Source organism: Panicum virgatum, chromosome 4N (assembly GCF_016808335.1).
Source record: "Panicum virgatum strain AP13 chromosome 4N, P.virgatum_v5, whole genome shotgun sequence".
In the NCBI taxonomy this organism is placed as follows: Eukaryota; Viridiplantae; Streptophyta; class Magnoliopsida; order Poales; family Poaceae; genus Panicum; species Panicum virgatum.
The window spans coordinates 38,477,096-38,496,308 of record NC_053148.1 but is presented as its reverse complement, the minus strand read 5'-3'; the positions used below and the strand labels follow the sequence as shown (position 1 = coordinate 38,496,308).

At 42.4% G+C, this 19,213-nt stretch overlaps 1 protein-coding gene across 1 annotated transcript; it reads right to left on the bottom strand.

The window, feature by feature from the left end:
- Positions 1 to 1,917, bottom strand: LOC120669380. The gene is made up of 3 exons (XM_039949143.1): positions 1,134 to 1,917; positions 290 to 954; positions 1 to 198 (listed from the first exon to the last, which is right to left on the bottom strand). Exons 1-3 carry the CDS (start codon positions 1,915 to 1,917, stop codon positions 1 to 3), a joined length of 1,647 nt encoding a protein of 548 aa, XP_039805077.1.
- Between the last annotated feature and the right edge of the window lie 17,296 nt (positions 1,918 to 19,213).

Below are 19,213 nucleotides of genomic sequence, written 5' to 3'. Positions count from 1 at the left end.
CTAATTCAGTTCATCATCGCAAAACTCAGATGCTTCTTGAAGAATGTCGCAAAAAGTATCCATGGCACATGCAAATTCATCAGCTATCTTGCTCTCCTTAGTGACATCATGCAGGTAGTTTGCCGCCCACTGCATCTTTTCCTTAGCATTTCTCACAGAACCCTGCAGCTTATCGATCTTCTTACAATGGTCGCTGATCTGCAATATGAAATTGTATTAAGCTACAAGAGCACGGCACTCCAGTAATCTACCACTGTCTACAAGAGCACGTCATCCTCTCCAAGTGAACCACGTATTTCCATTCCCTCTTCTCCCTGTCCAATGCAGTCACTTCAGCCTCATAGGGGTTGCGCCAAACGAGTGACATTTTCAAACCTCTTGTTTTATCATGCAACCTTGTCATCACCACTGGAATTATCTTGTGACCTGCAAATCTTTTCCTTGCAATTCTTTGGCGCAACTCAAACTTGGCCATAATCATCACTCTAATTATATCCAACAAATCCACCACATGAAGGTCCTTGATTTTCCTAACCCATGCATTAAAAGACTCCGCCAAGGTGTTGTTCACATAATCTACCTTACATAATTCATTGAACTTGCTTCTCATCCATATCTTTGTGTGTTTCTCATCCATGTAGGGCTTCACTTTTGGCTTCCTGTACATTTGGCTCACATGGTATTTATGTTTCTTGAGACTATATGTCAATGATGCCGGCCATAAATTATCGTCAAACAACTTTCCCTTGAATCTTTTGCCAAAGTTTGCAGCAAGATGGCGCATGCACTCCCTATGTTCCACTCCAGGGAACACCAAGTCTACTGCAATTTCTAATCCCTTGCAAGCATATATATGGATAACCAATCCTTCCGGAAAGCCCACAACCTGTTTCAAATTCTGAAGCCACCATGTCCAGCTCTCGGTTGATTCAGTCTCTAGCACACCATAAGCAACTGGAAAAAGCCAGTTATGTGCATCAATTGCAGAAGTTGCAACTAGCTGCCCTCTGAACCTTCCATTTAGAGTAGTTGCGTCCACTGCTAGATAAGGCCTGCATCCAGCCCTAATCCCTCTCCAACAAGCCTCGAAAGAAACAAAAACCTCCTGAAACATTCCTTTTTCATTGTCTTGCCTTTCACTCTATATGACACTGTTTGGTGGTCAATCTCTACAACACTTCCTAGAGATGCCTTCTCCACTTCAGCTTTGTATGTGTACAATAGGTTGAAACTATCCTTCCACGGACCATAAATCTTGTCGAGGGCCATTTCCTTGCCATAAAACACTCTCATATAAGGCACCCTCACATTATACTTCTCATGGAGCCTCTTTATCAGTTCAGATGGACCAATGCTTGGGTTCTGTCTCAGCCATTCCAACATTGCATCGGCACACCATCTGCTTTTAGCTGCCTTTTGTGCATCTCCTGATCTTACACACGTATGAGGATATGGGTTCACTTTGACTTGAACAATTGTGCTATTCCGCATATAGGAAGCATGCATCTGCCACTGGCACCTCCTGTCTGGACAATGAACAGTCAATCTAGTGGGCTCACTCTTATCAATCACAAAATCACATTCATTTACTATGCAATAAGTGGCAAGTGCATTCCTGCAATCCATCATTGATTCGAATGGGACATCTTCTGTGAGAGAAGGATTATCTCCATCATACTCAATTCTCAATCTATCCCGAACCTCTTCATTCTCATCCACCCCCATCTCAATATTCTCCTGATTCTCTTCTTCACCAATGGGTTCAAATTGTGCTGATATGACAACATCTCTCTCAGATTCCACATTATCAACATGTCCCCATAATTCAGGGTACTCCCTCTCATCCTCATCAACTGGTGCAACAACCTCTATTGGATCACCAAGGTTTGGCAAATCATCAGGGATATTTGCATCCATCGTAAAAGCAGCTGCAAATATTATAAATTGTTTTGATTAATAGGGATGCAGGAAGAGGGATACCATGATAACAATTCTAATTTAACATGCTAGATAGCTGCCCAATTCTAATTTAAATGCTAACATGCCGCTGAATGCCATTGGGCACAATGCCGCTAACATGCCGCTGGAATGCTACTAAGGACAATCATATAACTGAGCACAATGCCGCTGAATGCCACAAAGAAAAGTTGCAACAATGCCGTTATAATTTACCTTAGGGAGGCCTTCACCTTAGCACAGCTGCTGCACTGGCCGCAATGCCGCTGGCCAGGGCGTCGCGGCTAGGGCAACCACACAGCACTGGTCGGAGGGCGCAGAGATCAGGGCAGGGCGACCACTCAGCGCTAGCCAAAAGCAGGGCGCAGAGAGCAGGATAGGGCGACCACCCGGCGCTGGCCGGAGGGCGTAAAGAGCAGGACAGGGCGACCACCCGGCGCTGGCCGCAGGGCACAGAGAGCAGGGTGTCACTGGCCGGAGGAAGCAGGGAGCAGGAGGGGGAGCAGTGCGTCGTGGAGCGCGGAGGAACGGCGTCGGGGCCGGCGCGGATGGAAGCGGAGCGGATCCGCCTGCCGCGGATGGGGAGCAACGCGTCGCGGCCGCCACAAATGGATGTGGTCCGGAGCATCCGGCCGCAGATGGCTGAACAGCGTCGTGGAGGGGGTGCGGCGCGGATGGGGAGCACTGCGTCCCAGCCGCCACGAATGCAAGCGGACCGGAGCCTCCGACGCAGATGCGGGAACGGCGTCGCGGAGGGGGTGCAGCATGGAAGGGCCGAGCGGCCGCAGCCGGGGAAGGAGGTGATCGGCGGCGGGTAGGCGCACGAGCTGGTGGCGGCCACCCACGGGGGAGTCGGGCCGATTCGAATGGGATGGATGGGGAAAGTGGGCGTGTAGGCCCCACATGTCAGCGCGTGGCGCGGGACCCGCGTGTCAGGATGGAGCTCACGGCTATGCTAACGGAAGCGGCTCAAGCGGCGCGGGAGGGCAAAACTGATGAGCACAACGTGTGGGAGGGCAGGAACGAGGAGTCTCAGGAAGTAAGGGTATGACTGAGGAGGAGGGCTCAACTAGGGGGAGGCTTGTAAAAAACCCAATAAGAAACTAAATTCCATGACATGGTCAATAACTACTCCATTCAAACACAGTTGAGATGTAGGCATAAATGTGCAATTAACGGAGTATAAACCTCTGCAATAGACCCCTGCAATAGTGCAGTCATGAGCGGACGTCTCTGCCTTGAACAACAAACGTACTGAAATCCAGTACAAAAACATTGTAGTTATCTATGCAGCAACTTTGTACTAGACCCCTCTGGACAAGCAAAGACAGCAATAAAAGTACTGCTCCAGCAATACATAACACTGTAGTATCTAGTCAAACAAACCTCCTCTTTTGCACTTGGAATCCTCCACCTCGAACTCAATACAGAGCAAAATCTTCACTTTCAATTAACCAACTCCATATAGGAGTAGAAGAAACCACTAGGCTGACAAGATCGATGTTGTCAAAACATCAACAAGGATTAACTCAAAGTGATCCAATAACATATCCCAATATCTCCTAAAGAATTCAATATGTCTCAGCAGCGGAAATCATATATCAAAAAATAATACTCTCCCAAAAATGTGATCTCTCCAAAATGACATAATGGCATCATAACGGTCTACTAAATAGCACCAATAATACTTGTACCAAGGAACAATGATAAAACATACCATCAATCGAAGAAGGCATAAATCTGCATGCTTGGCATAATCCATAGATTAGAATAAGATGGATATGAATGAATCAACCGGCATGAAAAGAAACTCAATTGTGTGTTACTCGGTTGCTTGAAATAAACTCCCTCGGTATATTCTTGTGGTGCACAAACAGATCCAATAGAAAATCCATGTATCAAAATTTCTAAACGGAGAGCACAATCAACGGGAAACCTTCGGAGTAAAACTTATTGCCGCACACCTCAATCTAGCAGCCTTTGAGGAGAATAACCAAGAGAAAAATGAATCTGCAGTAAATAATCTAGGTATATAACTATAACCCTAGAAAATAACCTGCAGTCTGTGTACACTTCCGTGTACGATCAGCAAAGAACTGAAGAAACTGTGGTAGACTTCCGTGTGTGCGTGTAGCAAAAGTCCTCAATTTTAGGAAAAAGAAACGCACGTCGGCGCCTGCTCTCTGTTCTGCGCTGACGTGGGTGGTGCTCCCTTGATCTGTGTGCGCAACAGCATCTTTTCTTCTCCGATGCTCAGAAACCAGCGCAGCAGCGGGCGCACGGTGACAGACTGACCGTGGAGGGGGAAATCACCCTGCTCCTGGATCCTTGTGCTGGAGAGCGCGAGCGCCGGCAGGTAGCGAGCGCCCTGGCGGCGCAGGTAGGGTCGCTGATGAATTTGCTGATTGCAGATGGCGGCGGCGGCGGATGATGAAACCTTTATTTTTTTAATTAATCTCGTGTATGGCTCTGATACCACTTGTTAGCAAATAATGCGAAATTCGGCCATGAGCTTCATCCTGAGTCTTCTTCATTGCGGGAGATGGAGAAGGGCTGGGTCTTCTTCATCCACATGGGACCCACATACTATTCAGGCGGGATCCACGTGGGACCCACGTACTATTCAGGCTGGATCCATGTGGGACCCACATATTATTCAGGCAGGACCCACATGGGCCCCACGTACTATTCAGACGGGACCCACGTACTATTCAGACGGGACCCACGTGAGGCAACGGTTCTATTAAGAGAGCCTCTTTATCTTAAAAAAATATTTTTCTTCCATTATTTGACAATACAAAATATATTTAACTACTTCCTACATATAAAAATAATTACTAAATTTTGTATACTACATTCACATGTAGTAGTTGTACTACTGTTTGGGTTTTGGTTCCCTTCCATAAACTCATAAAATATAATTGAACTGTTCATTCATTTCTAATCTAATTTTTTTCCTACTAAAGTAATTAAACTATACCTACTGACACAAAAAACCAATGAATTTTTAAATTATTTGTACCTCTATACTAGAATGCTTGAGATTGGCGCACTCTCAGACTTTAAACTACTATACCGCTTAACTGTAATTTTTAATTTTAACTCAATACATCAATACGATGTTGCTTCGAACATAGTAGCGAAAAATATCTTTCCATTAATATTTTAAGTCAATATTTTTGGTATAGACGCGCGTAGGGCACCAACCTGACTAGTTTTTATCCAGTTGCACGACCGTTACATCCTCCGTCCGCGGTGCACCCACGTGCAGCTGCTGATCGGGCGGTCCCACATTCCAGAAGACTAGTGATAGAGCGGTGGAGAAATTTAGGGTGTGTTTAGTTCCCAAACTTTTCTCTACAGTACCCGTCACATCAAATTTTCAAACACATGCATGGAGCATTAAATATAGTTAGAAAAAATAACTAATTACATAGTCTAATTGATTCCTACGAGATGAATCTAATGATATTAATTAATTTATGATTGGACATTAATTGTCAAGTAATAACGAAACATACTACAGTATCCAAACCCAAATTTTTTCACCAACTAAACACCCCCTTATTTCGAGCACCGGTTCATTTCATTCCTCCCCCTCTCTCTCTCTAGGGTTAGTCTCTCTCCATTTTTATAGCACAGGTTGACCAGCGATTCGCCTCCATCTGCTCGCATCTCCTACATCGGTGCCATCCTCTGGATCCTGACGGGCATCTACAGCAGTTCGGGAGCTCAGGTAAGTGATTCCCCTCCCTTACGCACCCGAGCAAAATTTCCCTGTTCGTCATTTTGATATGTGGCTTTTCCCCCATTTTGATTTGGTGGAGATCCAACAGAGCAAGCATCTGGAATCCATGAGTTAATCAGGGGAAAGGAGAGGGGGAGAATAGGTGATTGCATTCCTTTACGCACCTACCGCGCTAGCAGATCTCCTCCCCTGTTCATCGTTTTGATGTGTGGTTTTTCCTCGTATTCGATTTGTTGGAGATGATGGGCCCAATCATATGTAACTCGGCGAGATACTCAGGAGAGAGAGGGGGGTGGGGGGAGACCAGGATCGTGCTTGTCCTTGCGCACAACCCAAATCCTCACACATTCGTGGTTTTCGTTGAGTTTGCTTTTGGATTTTTTTCATGTGCAGATGTTCATCCGGGCGTGGGCAGCCATGCTCATCTCTGGGTGATTTTGTTCTATCTATCGATGGGGGACGGAATCACTTCAGGTGAGCGATCTGCTACTATTTTTTGGTTCAAATCTCGTCACCCGGATTCATTCTGATTTTTTTACTTTTCTGACAGATTTTTAAGCTGGGCAACCTGAAGTTGAGAACGTGGATTTTCTGAACGCAGCAGAAAAGTGAGTCAAGCATACTATCTATCATTTTTTAATGTAGCTCGTACTGTGTCTGACTCTTGCAAACAGGGAATAGCACTATTTTTCCATGAAGTTTTGCAGTTTACTGATTGGTAGGATTAGCCTTTGGGAAGTGTATCTAATGACTGATTCTTACTCTGTGCTGCTGGCTTACTTATGGTAGTTTACTATTAGTAGTTTTACACATAACTTAAATAAACATGGCTGATAGTAGTTTTACTTACTATAGTTCTATGCTAGTTCGGAAATAGTGGGTAGTACGATTGTTTTTAGGCTGTGGGGGAGGGGGTACATTCTCTATGCAATATTTTTTTTTTACCTTCAGCATAACAAGCACCTAATCGCTAAGCACAAATCTGTTGTATGATGAAAGGGAGGTAGAGAGGTAAGAGAAAACATAGAACAATCATCTGTTCATGCTACAGATATAGTGGTTAGACAATCATTGCTTGCTTGGTCCATGTTTTTAGTAATGCTTTAAACTGCTTGTAAGCTCTAGTAAGATTTTCAGTCTTGTCTGCATACCTCTTAGTTAGCACTTGAATTGATCATTTTTAATATTAGTTAGTGCTAATTTTGTCCAGCCGATCTTTTGTATCTTTGCTTCCGCTGTACTTTGAGAAATTCCTAACATTCCTAGGATGTGTTTGTCACTAGTTGGTTTGACTGTTAGAAGAGAGGCATGTCGGGTTGTATCCTAGACATGAGCTTTGTTCTTGGTGCGAATTTTGAAAAGGCTCCCATTCACCCAGCCCCCCTCCTACCCTCTGGTTGCCTTATCAGTCCTTCAATTATAGTTGAGATACCACCAGTATGATATGCCAATAGGTGCATCTGGTTAGTTACCGAACTTTAGATCATTAGGCAGTTAGAAAATAAGAACAGGCAAATAAGTGTACTATGATCAAGCAGTATTATCAGAAGGTCAATGCAATACAGTGCATATCGTTGGGCAATTTTATAGCATTCTCTTTCTTCTATAATTTCTGTTTATTTTTTCTGTTCTTCCATTGCAGGTTCACAAGTTATACTGCAGGGGAGATCAAGTACAATGCATGAAGAAGATATATATGATGTGCATATGAACCAGCTCAAGTAAATAAGTACATATGAAGTGAGAGCAAGTACTTCTCTTGCAATTTTTTTATCTAAATATACACTTCATTTGGCAACAATATTGTTCTAGATTAGGTAAATTATGCAATTGTTTAGGCAATAATATGGTTCTGAATTATGTAATATTATGGCTACAAATCTAGGAAATAATGTGTTTCTATATTAGCAAAAAAGATCATGAATTAGGTTATATAGAACTAGTAATGTTTGTTACTAGAGGTATGCAGCCTTGCTGATATTTTTAGTTCTAATGCTAACTGCACTTGCTATTCGTTTCAGTCATACAAAACAGTGTTTAGGATCTTAAACCTGATGTGCCTTTTTCTGCCTGCAAGTTTCCTCGTCAAATCAGCACTATAACTTGCTCTTCAGCTTGGTGTTTAGTGGCATGAAAGTTCATCATATTGTAATCGACAGCAGTTTAGTTGCAGTTCAACCTCGGTTTTGATTCATGAGAAGCTCGATAGTAGTTGTAGTAGCTCTAAACTTTTTATTTAGATTTTAGATGGGTGAAAATGTGTCTGTATATGTTCTATGTTGCCTATTGTTTTTCAAAGATTTGCTTATCAAAGAGTAAAAAAGAGGTTTGTATATTTATTCTGTATTTTTTTGTTGTGCACATCATGCAGAATTCTGTCAGAAAGTGCAGAATTTTGTTCGGGTGTTATCGGCTCCAAGCACTGCTTCGGCCTCATCCTCGTTAAGAGGCCGTGCGACACCGTGTGTAACCCCACCACAGGCGAGCCCCCAATTACCACTCATCTCATGCTGCCATGCCATGCGGTGCTTGCAGGGGGTTAATCCATCCTCTTGTTGCAGGGTACGCTTAGAGGATTTGACCAGGCCACCAACATCTAGATGGGCGATTTGGGCTTTTTTTCCGATTCAGTTGCACTTCCTTTATTTGAGGGTTTAATCTGGGGTGGGTGGGTGATGTATTCATATCGCTGTTAATTTGGGTTTTCAGGAATGGAGCTTTAGTTTGGTTCCTGAATGTGAAATTGCTAGCTCGTTCTTTTTCACATCATCATAAACATTTCAATACTGTGCAATAGGCATTTTTGTCAAATAATAGAAACATTTTCAGTACTGAGAATTATATTAAGTACTAGAAACATTTAATTACCATCCCATAGGCAAATACATCAATTATTAGATGCATTTTAGTACTTTCCAGTAGGCAAATACATCAAATACTAGAAGCATTTTCAGGACTAGGCAATAGTATTGGTAGGAATTGAGCAATAATATTTGTTCTTGATAGGAAATAATGTGGGTTACAATAGGTATTTTATTCTGCAGAAGGTGTACATGTGGCTTCTGCATGCTGCAGCTGATGAATCATCACGCGGAAACTGCTATCGCATAAAGTATGGTAGTATACATAGTTGATGCACATGTAGGAGCAGCTGCATCACAATAAATTATTAGATGCTAAATCTAATGTTTACTTTGTGTTTTATAGTGCCGATCTAATGTTTCATGTAGGCAACATACTGCAAAATCTTCAACCTCTAGTGTTTTTCTCTAATTATGTTTTTTTTCTTAAAAGTATTGCAGGTCATAGCGTGGTTAGGAAGGGAAGCAAATAGGAATTTGCTCTAAAGTTATTTGCTTGTATATTTACTTTAATTTTGATTCAAACCAATCTGTTTTATTTGCTTGTATATTTATTCTAAATTTCTTCAGAGTTTATTATGATATGCTTTCAACTTTTAACAAAAGTGCTTTTGAAACCTGTTTTATTTGCTTGTATATTTATTCTAAATTGCTTCAAAGTTTATTATGCTATGCTTTCAACTTTTAACAAAAGTGCTTTTGTAACTATATGAGAAAAATGTCATCGAAACATATTGAAGTGAGATCTTATTTTGATGATTTGTTGGGAGCAACTCAATGGTGCAATCAGATTTTAATTTTGATGCTCGGTCGTGAAATTACAACTTTTTTAAACCTGAGATTGATTTTGTATGTGCTGACGTCATCTTTTTTATCCTTATCCTGCTCTAGTAACGCAGTTTGCACTCCGCCTCAAAGAAAATTGAAGTGGGTAGCAGCTTTTTGCCAAAAAGAGAAAAACCTGATACCAAAGTTGCTAGAAAAGGATAGGCCATATGGCCGGCCTAATTTATGGCCGGTTGTACGTTAGCCAGTTAATGTACGATTTGTAGGCATCGATATCAGAATAATGGTTAATCAAATAATTGGTATCAGACTTACTGGACGTGGTATGGCGCAAATATCATATCCATGTCTACCCACGTTTCCATCATAAGCGCTATATAGGCCGCAACCCTCTTCATGGTTAGTTCGTGAAATTTTTTGCGTTCCTCATCTTTGGCCTTCTTTGTTTTAAATGGCTTTAGATAGTCATCGTCGTCCTTCATCCATTTTGGCCCAGCGTGCAAAGACTCGCAAATCGCTACAGGATCAGGGTACCGGGCCTTGATATTACAAATAATAGCATCCATTGTTTGCATCCTGAAAAATTAATGTTTGGCATTAAATATTTATGCTTATACAATACTATAGAATGTAATACAAAGTCGATGAGGTGCTTACATGCACCATAGTCGAACCATTTCGATACCAAGTTGTGAGCGGCGGAACATTTGCTGGATGTCTTCAAAATCGAACGAAATATCATTGATTTGTGGCCCCTTAAGTTCGAATACATCGGATGGTGTGGAGCACTTAGGCTTCTCAGCCCAAGTCTACATGCCCTCTTGTACCAATTATGCATCCTCTTCATGTAAGTTGGACAATCACATAGTATCCAGCTCAGTAGCAAGTCCTTTCCATACGCAAACTCTTGAGGAGCATCTTCTAAGTCTGGAAGGCCATCAACTGCAAGCACCCTGTTGTGCACTATGTCCGTGCAGGGCGTAGAAAAGCCCGACTTTCTGTTGCCACTAGAAGTTGGTGGTTTTTCCTGTGACTTATCCTTCTTAGCCTTCTTAGCTTTTTCATCGGACTTCTTGTTTGCGGCGTGCCATCTATTCACAATTTCGGACCCTTTCTTTTCCTTTAAGTAAGATCGCAGAACTCTAGGTAGCACTGATCTGCTCTGAGATGCCGATTTCGTTGGCTGACTTGATGGCTCTCCTGTCACTGGAGCCGCTGGTGATGGCGGAGCCTGAGGTGACGGCTCTCGTTGCTCTGGAGCCGCAGGTGATGGCGGAGCCGCATTTGATGGTTCTCGTTGCTCTGGAGCCGCAGGTGTCGGCTCTTGTTCCTCTAGAGCCGGAGGTGATGGCGGAGCCGCATTTGATGGCTCTCGTTGCTCTGGAGCTGCAGGTGTCGGCCCTCGTTCCTCTGGAGCTGGAGGTGCCGGAGGTGATGACGGAGCCGCATTTGACGGCTCTCGTTGCTCTGGAGCTGCAGGTGTCGGCCCTCGTTCCTCTGGAGCTGGAGGTGATGGCGGAGCCGCATTTGACGGCTCTCGAAGCCGCAGGTGTCAGATCTTGTTCCTCTGGAGCCACAGGTGATGGCGGAGCAGCAGGTGATTCCTCTCGTGTTTGTGGAGAGATATGTTCCATAGCAGGCATAGTTATCTGACTAACTAGTAAGATATCTCGTTTATGCCACAGAATTGTGCTGCCAACATATTCTCCAAGACAATTCTTCCCATCTGCAGTGGGGATGTCTATCTCGGTATCATCGTAGATTGATTTCAAGAGTTCTTCCACTTCTACACATGCATATAGGGCCGGGGTGGGGTTTCCCTCAAATAAACTCCCAGCCGGATGCACTTGGGCCCTAGCAACTTCCTTTGTTTTCCCAAGCTCTGCCGACCGGATAGAGCAACAAACATGGAGTAATACTCGTTATGGCATCCACCGGGTATGGTAGTGCTGTGTTCGAGGCGGCACTGCTCTGAGCACATGCCGAACTCGCTAAGCCAATTATTAGAGGGGCCACTGCCACCAACTGTTGCTGTCCAACCTCTTGGTCTGCAAGTGCTGCTCTCAACATATCTTTGGGTTCGAGAAGAAACGCCTAAGGAGATTGGAAACTGGGATGTAGCACATAACCATGGCAGGAATTTTGCTCTGCTTCCCAGACGTGCCTAAAGTAGCGTCGTCTGCCTCAACGGATGAAACTTGATTGTCATCACCACTGTAACCCGCATTGGTTTTGTACCGACTTGCAGAACACACAGGGCATTTCTTCAGGTCTTTAAAAGTATCCCCACGATACAAAATACAATGATTTGGACATGCATGGATTCTTTCAACACCTATCGCGAACGGGCTAACAAGCTTCTTGGCTCGGTATGTGTTGGCAGGCACTTTATTTGGCTTTGGAAGCAACCAAGCCAAGATACGTAGCAGATCGTTGAAACTACCATCTGACCAACTATGCTTAGCCTTCAGAGTCAACAGCTCCAATATGAAACGAAGGATGGTCCAGTGTTTCGAGCATCCCTTGGATCGCTCATATATATTTTCCTCTGCTGATTTTCTCACATTCTCGAAGTTTGGTAACCCCCTGGCACTAGAAGCCAATACCTCTGCTTTGGTGTGGCGCAACAACTGGCTCAGAAAATCTCCGTCGTCAAGTTCATCTTCACTACTATCACTATCAATGGGCCTGTCATCGACATCATCACTATGGAATACACCCGCTCCATCATCAACGCTGATACCATAGTCATCTCTGCCAAGATCATAATAAGCATCAAAAAATCTACTGAAATAATCACCTTGTATGATTTCATCCAATGGGTTATTCGTCGGAGGAGGAACATCCATCTCGCCATGTTTCTTTCAAATCGTGTAGTCTTTAACAAAACCACTCACTATCACATGTGATCTGATTGTAGTTGGCTCGCTAAATACTTTCAAATTCCCACAAACTCTGCACGAGCAATGTATCAACACTATGTTCTCCTTTCTTGCGTGGTTCTCAGCGACTTTAATGAATTTATCTAGCTCTCCATGGAAATATACGTCCATACTGTTTGCATTATACATCCAAGCCCTGTTCATCTATAAAAATTTAAAAATAAATAAAAAATGGATTAAAACATTCATAAATTCCTGTCTTCAGTGAAAACTATAAATGACAATACATAATTCATGCATAAATGAGGGTACTAAATTACATATATAGTACTAAATGAGAAAATTAAAGCCAAAGATCATGCATAAATTAAAACATATTATCGCGTACCACTACATCTTAAAAGAAACTCGTGCTTGTGTGTAAAAAAAGGAAAAAACTTAATCTTCTCTCTCTTCCATAGATCTAGTAAATACTATCCTTAGAAATGAGGGTAAAACATATAGATGTAGTCAAAATGCTTACATAATATTGTTCTCCTACTAAAATAGCACAACTTCATCCAAAAGTTTGGTGCAAATAGTCTCACAAATGGCTAATCTTAACCATGGAGATCTAAATCTAGTGAAAGGCTAAGAGAACTCAATTTGAGCCAAAAAGCACACAAAACCCTTAGAAATGACAAGGATTAAGTGCCAACTTACCTCTTAGAGCCCTCAGCTCGATGGAAATCAAGTTGAAAACCTCCCACCCTTTTTATTTTTTTTTGAATGTTGGGGGAGCTCCTCTCCCGAGACAATAATGGGGGGTCAGGAGGAGGAAGAAGAAAAAGAATTTATACACATATTTTTAGGGGCGGGTCGGGGGCTCCACCGCCCCTAAAAATCCATTTGTAGGGGCGGCTCACCCCCCATCTGCCCCTACAAATTGCTCCTTTTTTAGGGGCGGGTGGGGGCCTCAGCCGCCCCTAGAAACACCATTTGTAGGGGCGGTTCACCCCCCGTCAGCCCCTAATAATGTCGTCCATTTGTAGGGGCGGATGGGAAGGTGAGCCGCCCTTACAAATGGTGTTTCTAGGGGCGGGTGAACTGCTACAGTGCCTACGGCAATTTGTAGCAACGGGCCAAATTTAGGTCCGCTCCTAAAAAAATCAGGGCGTTGTTACAAATCATTTTTGTACTAGTGACCTTAGGTCGGACACATATAGAAATATAATTTTTACCCTTGGATTGTGTTGTTGACGTGCATGCATGTGCATCGTGAGGTGTATTTTGGGTTTTTCAAAGTTTGCTAGTTGGTTCAGTCCAAATTAGGTGAGTTTTGAGGACTAATAGGCTAAACTTTAGTTGGTGTGGAACTAAATTTTAGTCCACCTGTTTGGATCACCTAATGGACTAAACTTTAGATCTAAAGTTTAGTCCATGGATCCAAACGGGGCCTATGTATGCATGTAGTAACTACGTAGCTTGTATCAGTTACTAGCTCATTCGTTAGTTAATTAGTACTCCCCATGTTCCAAAATGTAGACCGTCTAAATTATTTTAGATTCATAACTTTTGCTATTATATCAAGATGTATATATAGAAAACACTATGTATAAATCTAAAAGAGCTAAAACGACCCACATTTTAATTTGGAACGTAGGGAGGGAGTACGTAGAAACCATTACAAAATCCTAGGAGTGCTTTAGGTGTTGCCCTTGGCTCAATTTGTAAAGTAAAGTTTGTATAGGGGTAGTTTTGGTAGTGCCGGTTAATGTGGATGATGATGGCCTACTGAGATGGCGGGCGCGCCAGCAGGACATACTAAGCCCATGGAGCCCGATCGACGACAACTTAACGTAGGATTTGGATGCTACATACTGCCACGTGATATGCATGATTGCTTGCTGTGGCGGGGCGGTGAGCACAATATATAATTAATTAAGGTGGTGACGGTGCAAGCACTAGCTTACCACACAATGCGGTTTTATCCATTTTCACTAAACAGACGGGGCATCACAAGTACCACAGCCCCGCCCATAGACCTTATAGTTGCAGTATATTGTAGACATTCAACTCCTATAATTCTCGCGGGTGACAGGAAATCACTCGACTTCTACCGAACCATTAGCCTAGGCAACAACCGACCTACACATACTAGTGTTCAAGCATAGGTACCTAGGATCATGCAACTAAAGTTCCAAGCAACACCTTTAAACTTAAATGCGCAAGTAGATATGAATAATAATAAGTTCCATAAATTTAAAATAGATAGGACATGCTTCGGGGCTTGCCTGGGATTAACACTAGGTCAGTGTTAGTTAGAGGATAGTCGCTCGGTGAGCATCTTCCTTCGGTCGTGCACATCGGGATCCATCCGTCCATCTTCTAGATGTGTCCACCATTCACCGTTTTCTGGCTCAGCTCCAACTTCTCATCCTTCACGTGGCTCATCTATTGTACCTAAATGAAATGCAACAATGCATATGTATGAATGCAAAGTTCCGAGTTGTTTTGCGATTTAGATGTTATTATTTTTCGTTCACGATAAAGTTGCTGTCCTACAAAACTCAAGTCAAGAAAATAACCCTTTCATTTTCTACTTACTGGGCAGTCATTTATAGAGTAATAATTGTATCTATACTAATTCATAAAAGAGCTGGGAGTGCTGTTCTTCTTTCATGAAAGTGCAGAGAAACATTTCTACCCAAAAATAATTCCCCAGGCTAGGGAATGTAAGTGCTGGTAATGATATTTTAACTGGAGATTGGATTCCTTAAGATGAGCTTGCTATAACATTTTTAGAACTAAAAGAGCTATACAACAGGCATGAAAAATAGGATACTAATCCATGGCATGGATCAAGATGAATTTCCACAGGCTAAACTACTGAGTTACCGAGGCTCAAATTCTTCTATCATGTTTCTAACCTCAAGTGGAAGCTCCAACAAATATATGAGATTTTTCCGGGCAAAGAAACTATTTTTCATGATTTATTGTATTTCTCCCTACCATAAATTGGCTAGGTCAGTTTGTCCTGCCTAAAAATGCTTTAAATTTTTCTATGGCATCTATAACACAAAATAGGGTCACTGTAAAAATTTCAGTCCAGTATACATAGTGTAGAATCTGGATTAAATAAATCCCTTTATCCTAGACATAAATCAGGATTTAATTAAACCTATAGCTAAACATGTCTAATGACTACTAAATTTTTACACAAGACCACTCTACTGGTATACAAACTACTGACCAAAAATCATAACCAGCACATGCATACAACTTGAGATACAATAAAAGATACCTACTCTTTGTATTTTAAATAGAGCAAAAACTATTGAGCAAAAGAAAAAGTGCATGTAATGAAACTTATAGATTTTGTTACAAGAAATCCAAAACAATTGATTTTGTATTTTTTTGATTTTTCTATGACTTTTCAATGAATTTACAATTTTGCAGCAAGATTAAAAAAACTAACTAAACATTACAAACCAGTCCCTGGTTTCTTGCGCTGAGACCCCTGGGATTCTAAAACTATATGCGGCTGGGTCCTTCGCCGGTGGAAAAAACATGGGACAGCTCCGCCGGCCGTTTCCGGCGGCGAGGGGGAACGGGTCAGGGGGCTCGAGTGAGTTGAGGGCTACCTTGGGAGGGTGGTGGCGTATGAGATGGCGTCCTGAGGACACGGGTCCGCGGGCGCAGGTGGTCGCTGGAGAGGGTTGTGCGGTGGCTGCGGTGCTCCGGCGGCGCTGGGCGGCGGTGGCCGTGCCGGTGAGCACCAGTGGAAGTGGGGGAAGCTCGCTGGGGGTCGAGTTGGGCGGAGGGAGGCAGGAGCTAGGGGGCTCCACGGTGAGCAGGCGGCGGTGGGGGCTCTGTGCCGCGGCGGCGGCTCGTTGGCGGCGCAGAGGTGGGGCAGTTAGGCTAGGGAGGTTCAGGAGGAGGGGGGAAGCTAGTGGGGCACTCGGATTTGGAAGAAATGGGGGCGGAGGCGAAGTTCCGCGGCGAGCTCGGCAGGGCGGCGGCCATGGCGTGCGGTGGCGCCCCTGGGCAGGGGAGGGGCTGAGGCTCGGCTCTCAGGCTTAAGAGTGGAGAAGGGAAAAATGAGGGTGCTTCTGAGCTCGAGGGAAAGGTCTTGGCGGTTCAAGGGCGAGGGAAGGGGCGAGGCGCAGTCGGCCAGCTCGGCACGTCGTCGCCGTGGCGGGCGGCGACAGGAAGTAGTGGCGCGGTCTGGCAGCTTCCTGGACGCGTGGCACGGGCACAAGACGCCAGGAAGGAGCGGTATTGGCAATACCGGGAGCGCGGAGGCGGGTTTGGCCAGGGCACGGCACGTGGCCGGCGGCCATCCTCGTGGCGCACGCCGGGAAACAATGGGAAAGAGAGGAGAGAGATGGAGTCAGGGGCACAAACATACGAAAGGTCAAAGTTCTGGGGTTCCACTGTAAACTAGAATTTCCTCCCTATTTCAAAGGTCAAATAAAAAACTTTTGAATACAAAAGTTGTTCAACATTTTGAGATCTACAACTTTCGTTTTAGACACTTTTTCATTTGAAGCCTTTAAAATTTAATTTTAAACTTTTGCAATTTCAAAATGTGGCCCTTTTCAAAATTCAATTTTTTCTCAAGTTTTTGCGTGGCAACTTGAAAAATAATGAACATGAAAGTTGTTCATCATGTAAAAGCATACAACTTTGGTTTTAGACAAAAGTTCATTTGAGTAATGTTTTAGAAATTATTTTCAAGGAATGTTTGTTTAAAAATTTGAAAATAAAATAGTTTAAATCTTTAAAACCTTTGATTCAATTGACTCGTCATTTCATGTGTAAAATTTCATTTTCTCACTTTGACCTCAACTAGACTTTGGTTTTAGCTAATTAAATAACTGGGCTGTCATAGTAGCTTGAGAGCAACACCTAGATCCAGATCCAATCGGCTATGGTGATGGGATCACGAGAGAAGCCGATAGCGTGTAGATCTAGGCTGGATAACTTGTGGTAAAAACTTAAAACAAACTAGATTAAATGGATTAACCTAGCAAGATCTAAGCAGATACCAATAACTTGTGATGAAAGCTAAAACAAACTAGACTAAGCAGATTAATCTAACAAGAGATAACTTTTACCGATCACTTGTGAACAGATTAGATAAAGGTAAGAGCAATGCGCCACAAACCTAAGATCAAACGTGTTCGATAATTTGAGCGCTATAGACAGAGGAAGAAGTGATGCGCCATCAACCTGGGCCTATCTACGCAACTCGACTCGGAACTTACTAGCAAACAATGTAAGTATCTATTGAGAAGAACTCGTAAACAGAAAAATCTACTTCAACTAGGTATTTGGCGAAGTCGCCGACATGAAAAGGTCGATGTGTAAAACATAGAGTTTTGGTTGGATGTGGTTGATCAAAGTTTACAAATGCCGAAGTCTGCTATTTATAGACTAAACCTAGACCCTGATGCCGATACGGCGAGATTTAACTTGGATTACAAGAAACAAACTTTCCTAAATAAACGATATAAATCTACAAGATAACTTGCCGACGTCACCTTGCCAGCTCTTTCCTTAACTCCATCAACTGCGACACCGTTCCTAGCCCACGGGCCCAAATATGCTTCCATTCTTCCCTAGCTTACGCATCGGCCCACTCCACATCAGCTGCTTGCCCGTCGCATTGACACGTGCTAGAAAACGGTGTCAACAACCCCCCTAAAATATCATTTGGTTCATTTTACCCCCCAAACAATGCCCTTTGGTTGAAATTAGCCCCTAATACAATTTGTCTTTTTCATTTCTCCATGCATAGGTGGAGTTTTAAGTTAAACTTTACAAGATGATAGTACACATCATAACACATGTTAAAAAAATACATCATATTTTTCATCATTATTTTGAAAGGTTTAGGATATTTAATAATAAATTAATTATTAGAGTTTATTATATGAAAATAATGATGAACAAACTATAATTTTTTAATATGCATTGTGATGTCTACTGCTTCCTTGCAAAATTTGAAATTAAAATTCAACTTGTGTATGGAGAAATAAAAAAGATAAATTATATTATGGGGTAAAATGAACTAAATGACATAGTTTAGGGGGTAAATTGAACCAAGTTATAGCTTAGGGGGTTCTTCAGACTTTGACTGTACTTGAAGGGAGTAAATTGAACTTTTCCAAAAAGAAAGAAAATTGAGTAAAGAAAAGTCAAACTGGGTCAAATTTGGTTAAACTTTGTCCAAATTTGAAAAGTTGAACGTCAAACTCTCTGAAGAGTGTTAAACCATAGATTTAATCAGAAAATATTCAAATTTTGCAGTTTGGAATTTAAATTCCATGAGAGAGAGCATGAATTTACGAGGTCATATAAAATGACGGAAATAGATAATTAGCCATATTCAACAACTTATATTTTGAATTTGGTTAATCAAGTCACCAGTTTGTCAATATGGAGATGTAGTAAAAAGCATGAACTTTTCAATGGAGCCAAGGTTAAAGGGTTTTGATGATGATATAGATATATTTGAAGGGGTCAGAGATTGAAAGAATAAGTGAAACAGCTCAGCACTTGAAATATTTCTAAGTATGAACTTCAGTGAGAAAGGGCAACTTTGAGGCCAAATAAAGTGATCTTGCTTGCAAAAACTTTGGTTGACAAGTACCCCATTTCAAATCTTGTTGAATGAGCTATGCAACTGTGTCATTTGTTTCCATGAAAAAGTTTATTAAGAGAGTCAAATTTAAATTCAAATAGAGGTAGTTTGAATAAACTCAGCTGAATATTCAGAAAAACAGCCCGAACCCTAACGTAGAGCAGTTTTAGGAAGGGTTAGAGTGGAATTAGCAAAAATGCCAGAAATAAAAGATGTATAGGATTGTCAAATATACAACTTTGCTTTTTGTAGATTTTGAAGTTCAGTGGAATAGTTTGGAGAAAAATGTACTGCAAGTTTCAGGTTCAGAATTATTCAGATTTAACTCAGTGCAAACAACAATGTTCAAAGC

What these genes read in the sequence shown, in the direction of transcription:
- LOC120669380 (XM_039949143.1), bottom strand. Translation starts at nt 1,917, where the DNA reads ATGGATGCAAATATCCCTGATGATTTGCCAAACCTTGGTGATCCAATA. An exon ending in AGTGTCATATAGAGTGAAAG is followed by an intron (nt 955 to 1,133) that starts GCAAGACAATGA and finishes GGCTTTTTCCAG; the next exon opens with TTGCTTATGGTGTGCTAGAG. An exon ending in AGAGGGAATGGAAATACGTG is followed by an intron (nt 199 to 289) that starts GTTCACTTGGAG and finishes TTCATATTGCAG; the next exon opens with ATCAGCGACCATTGTAAGAA.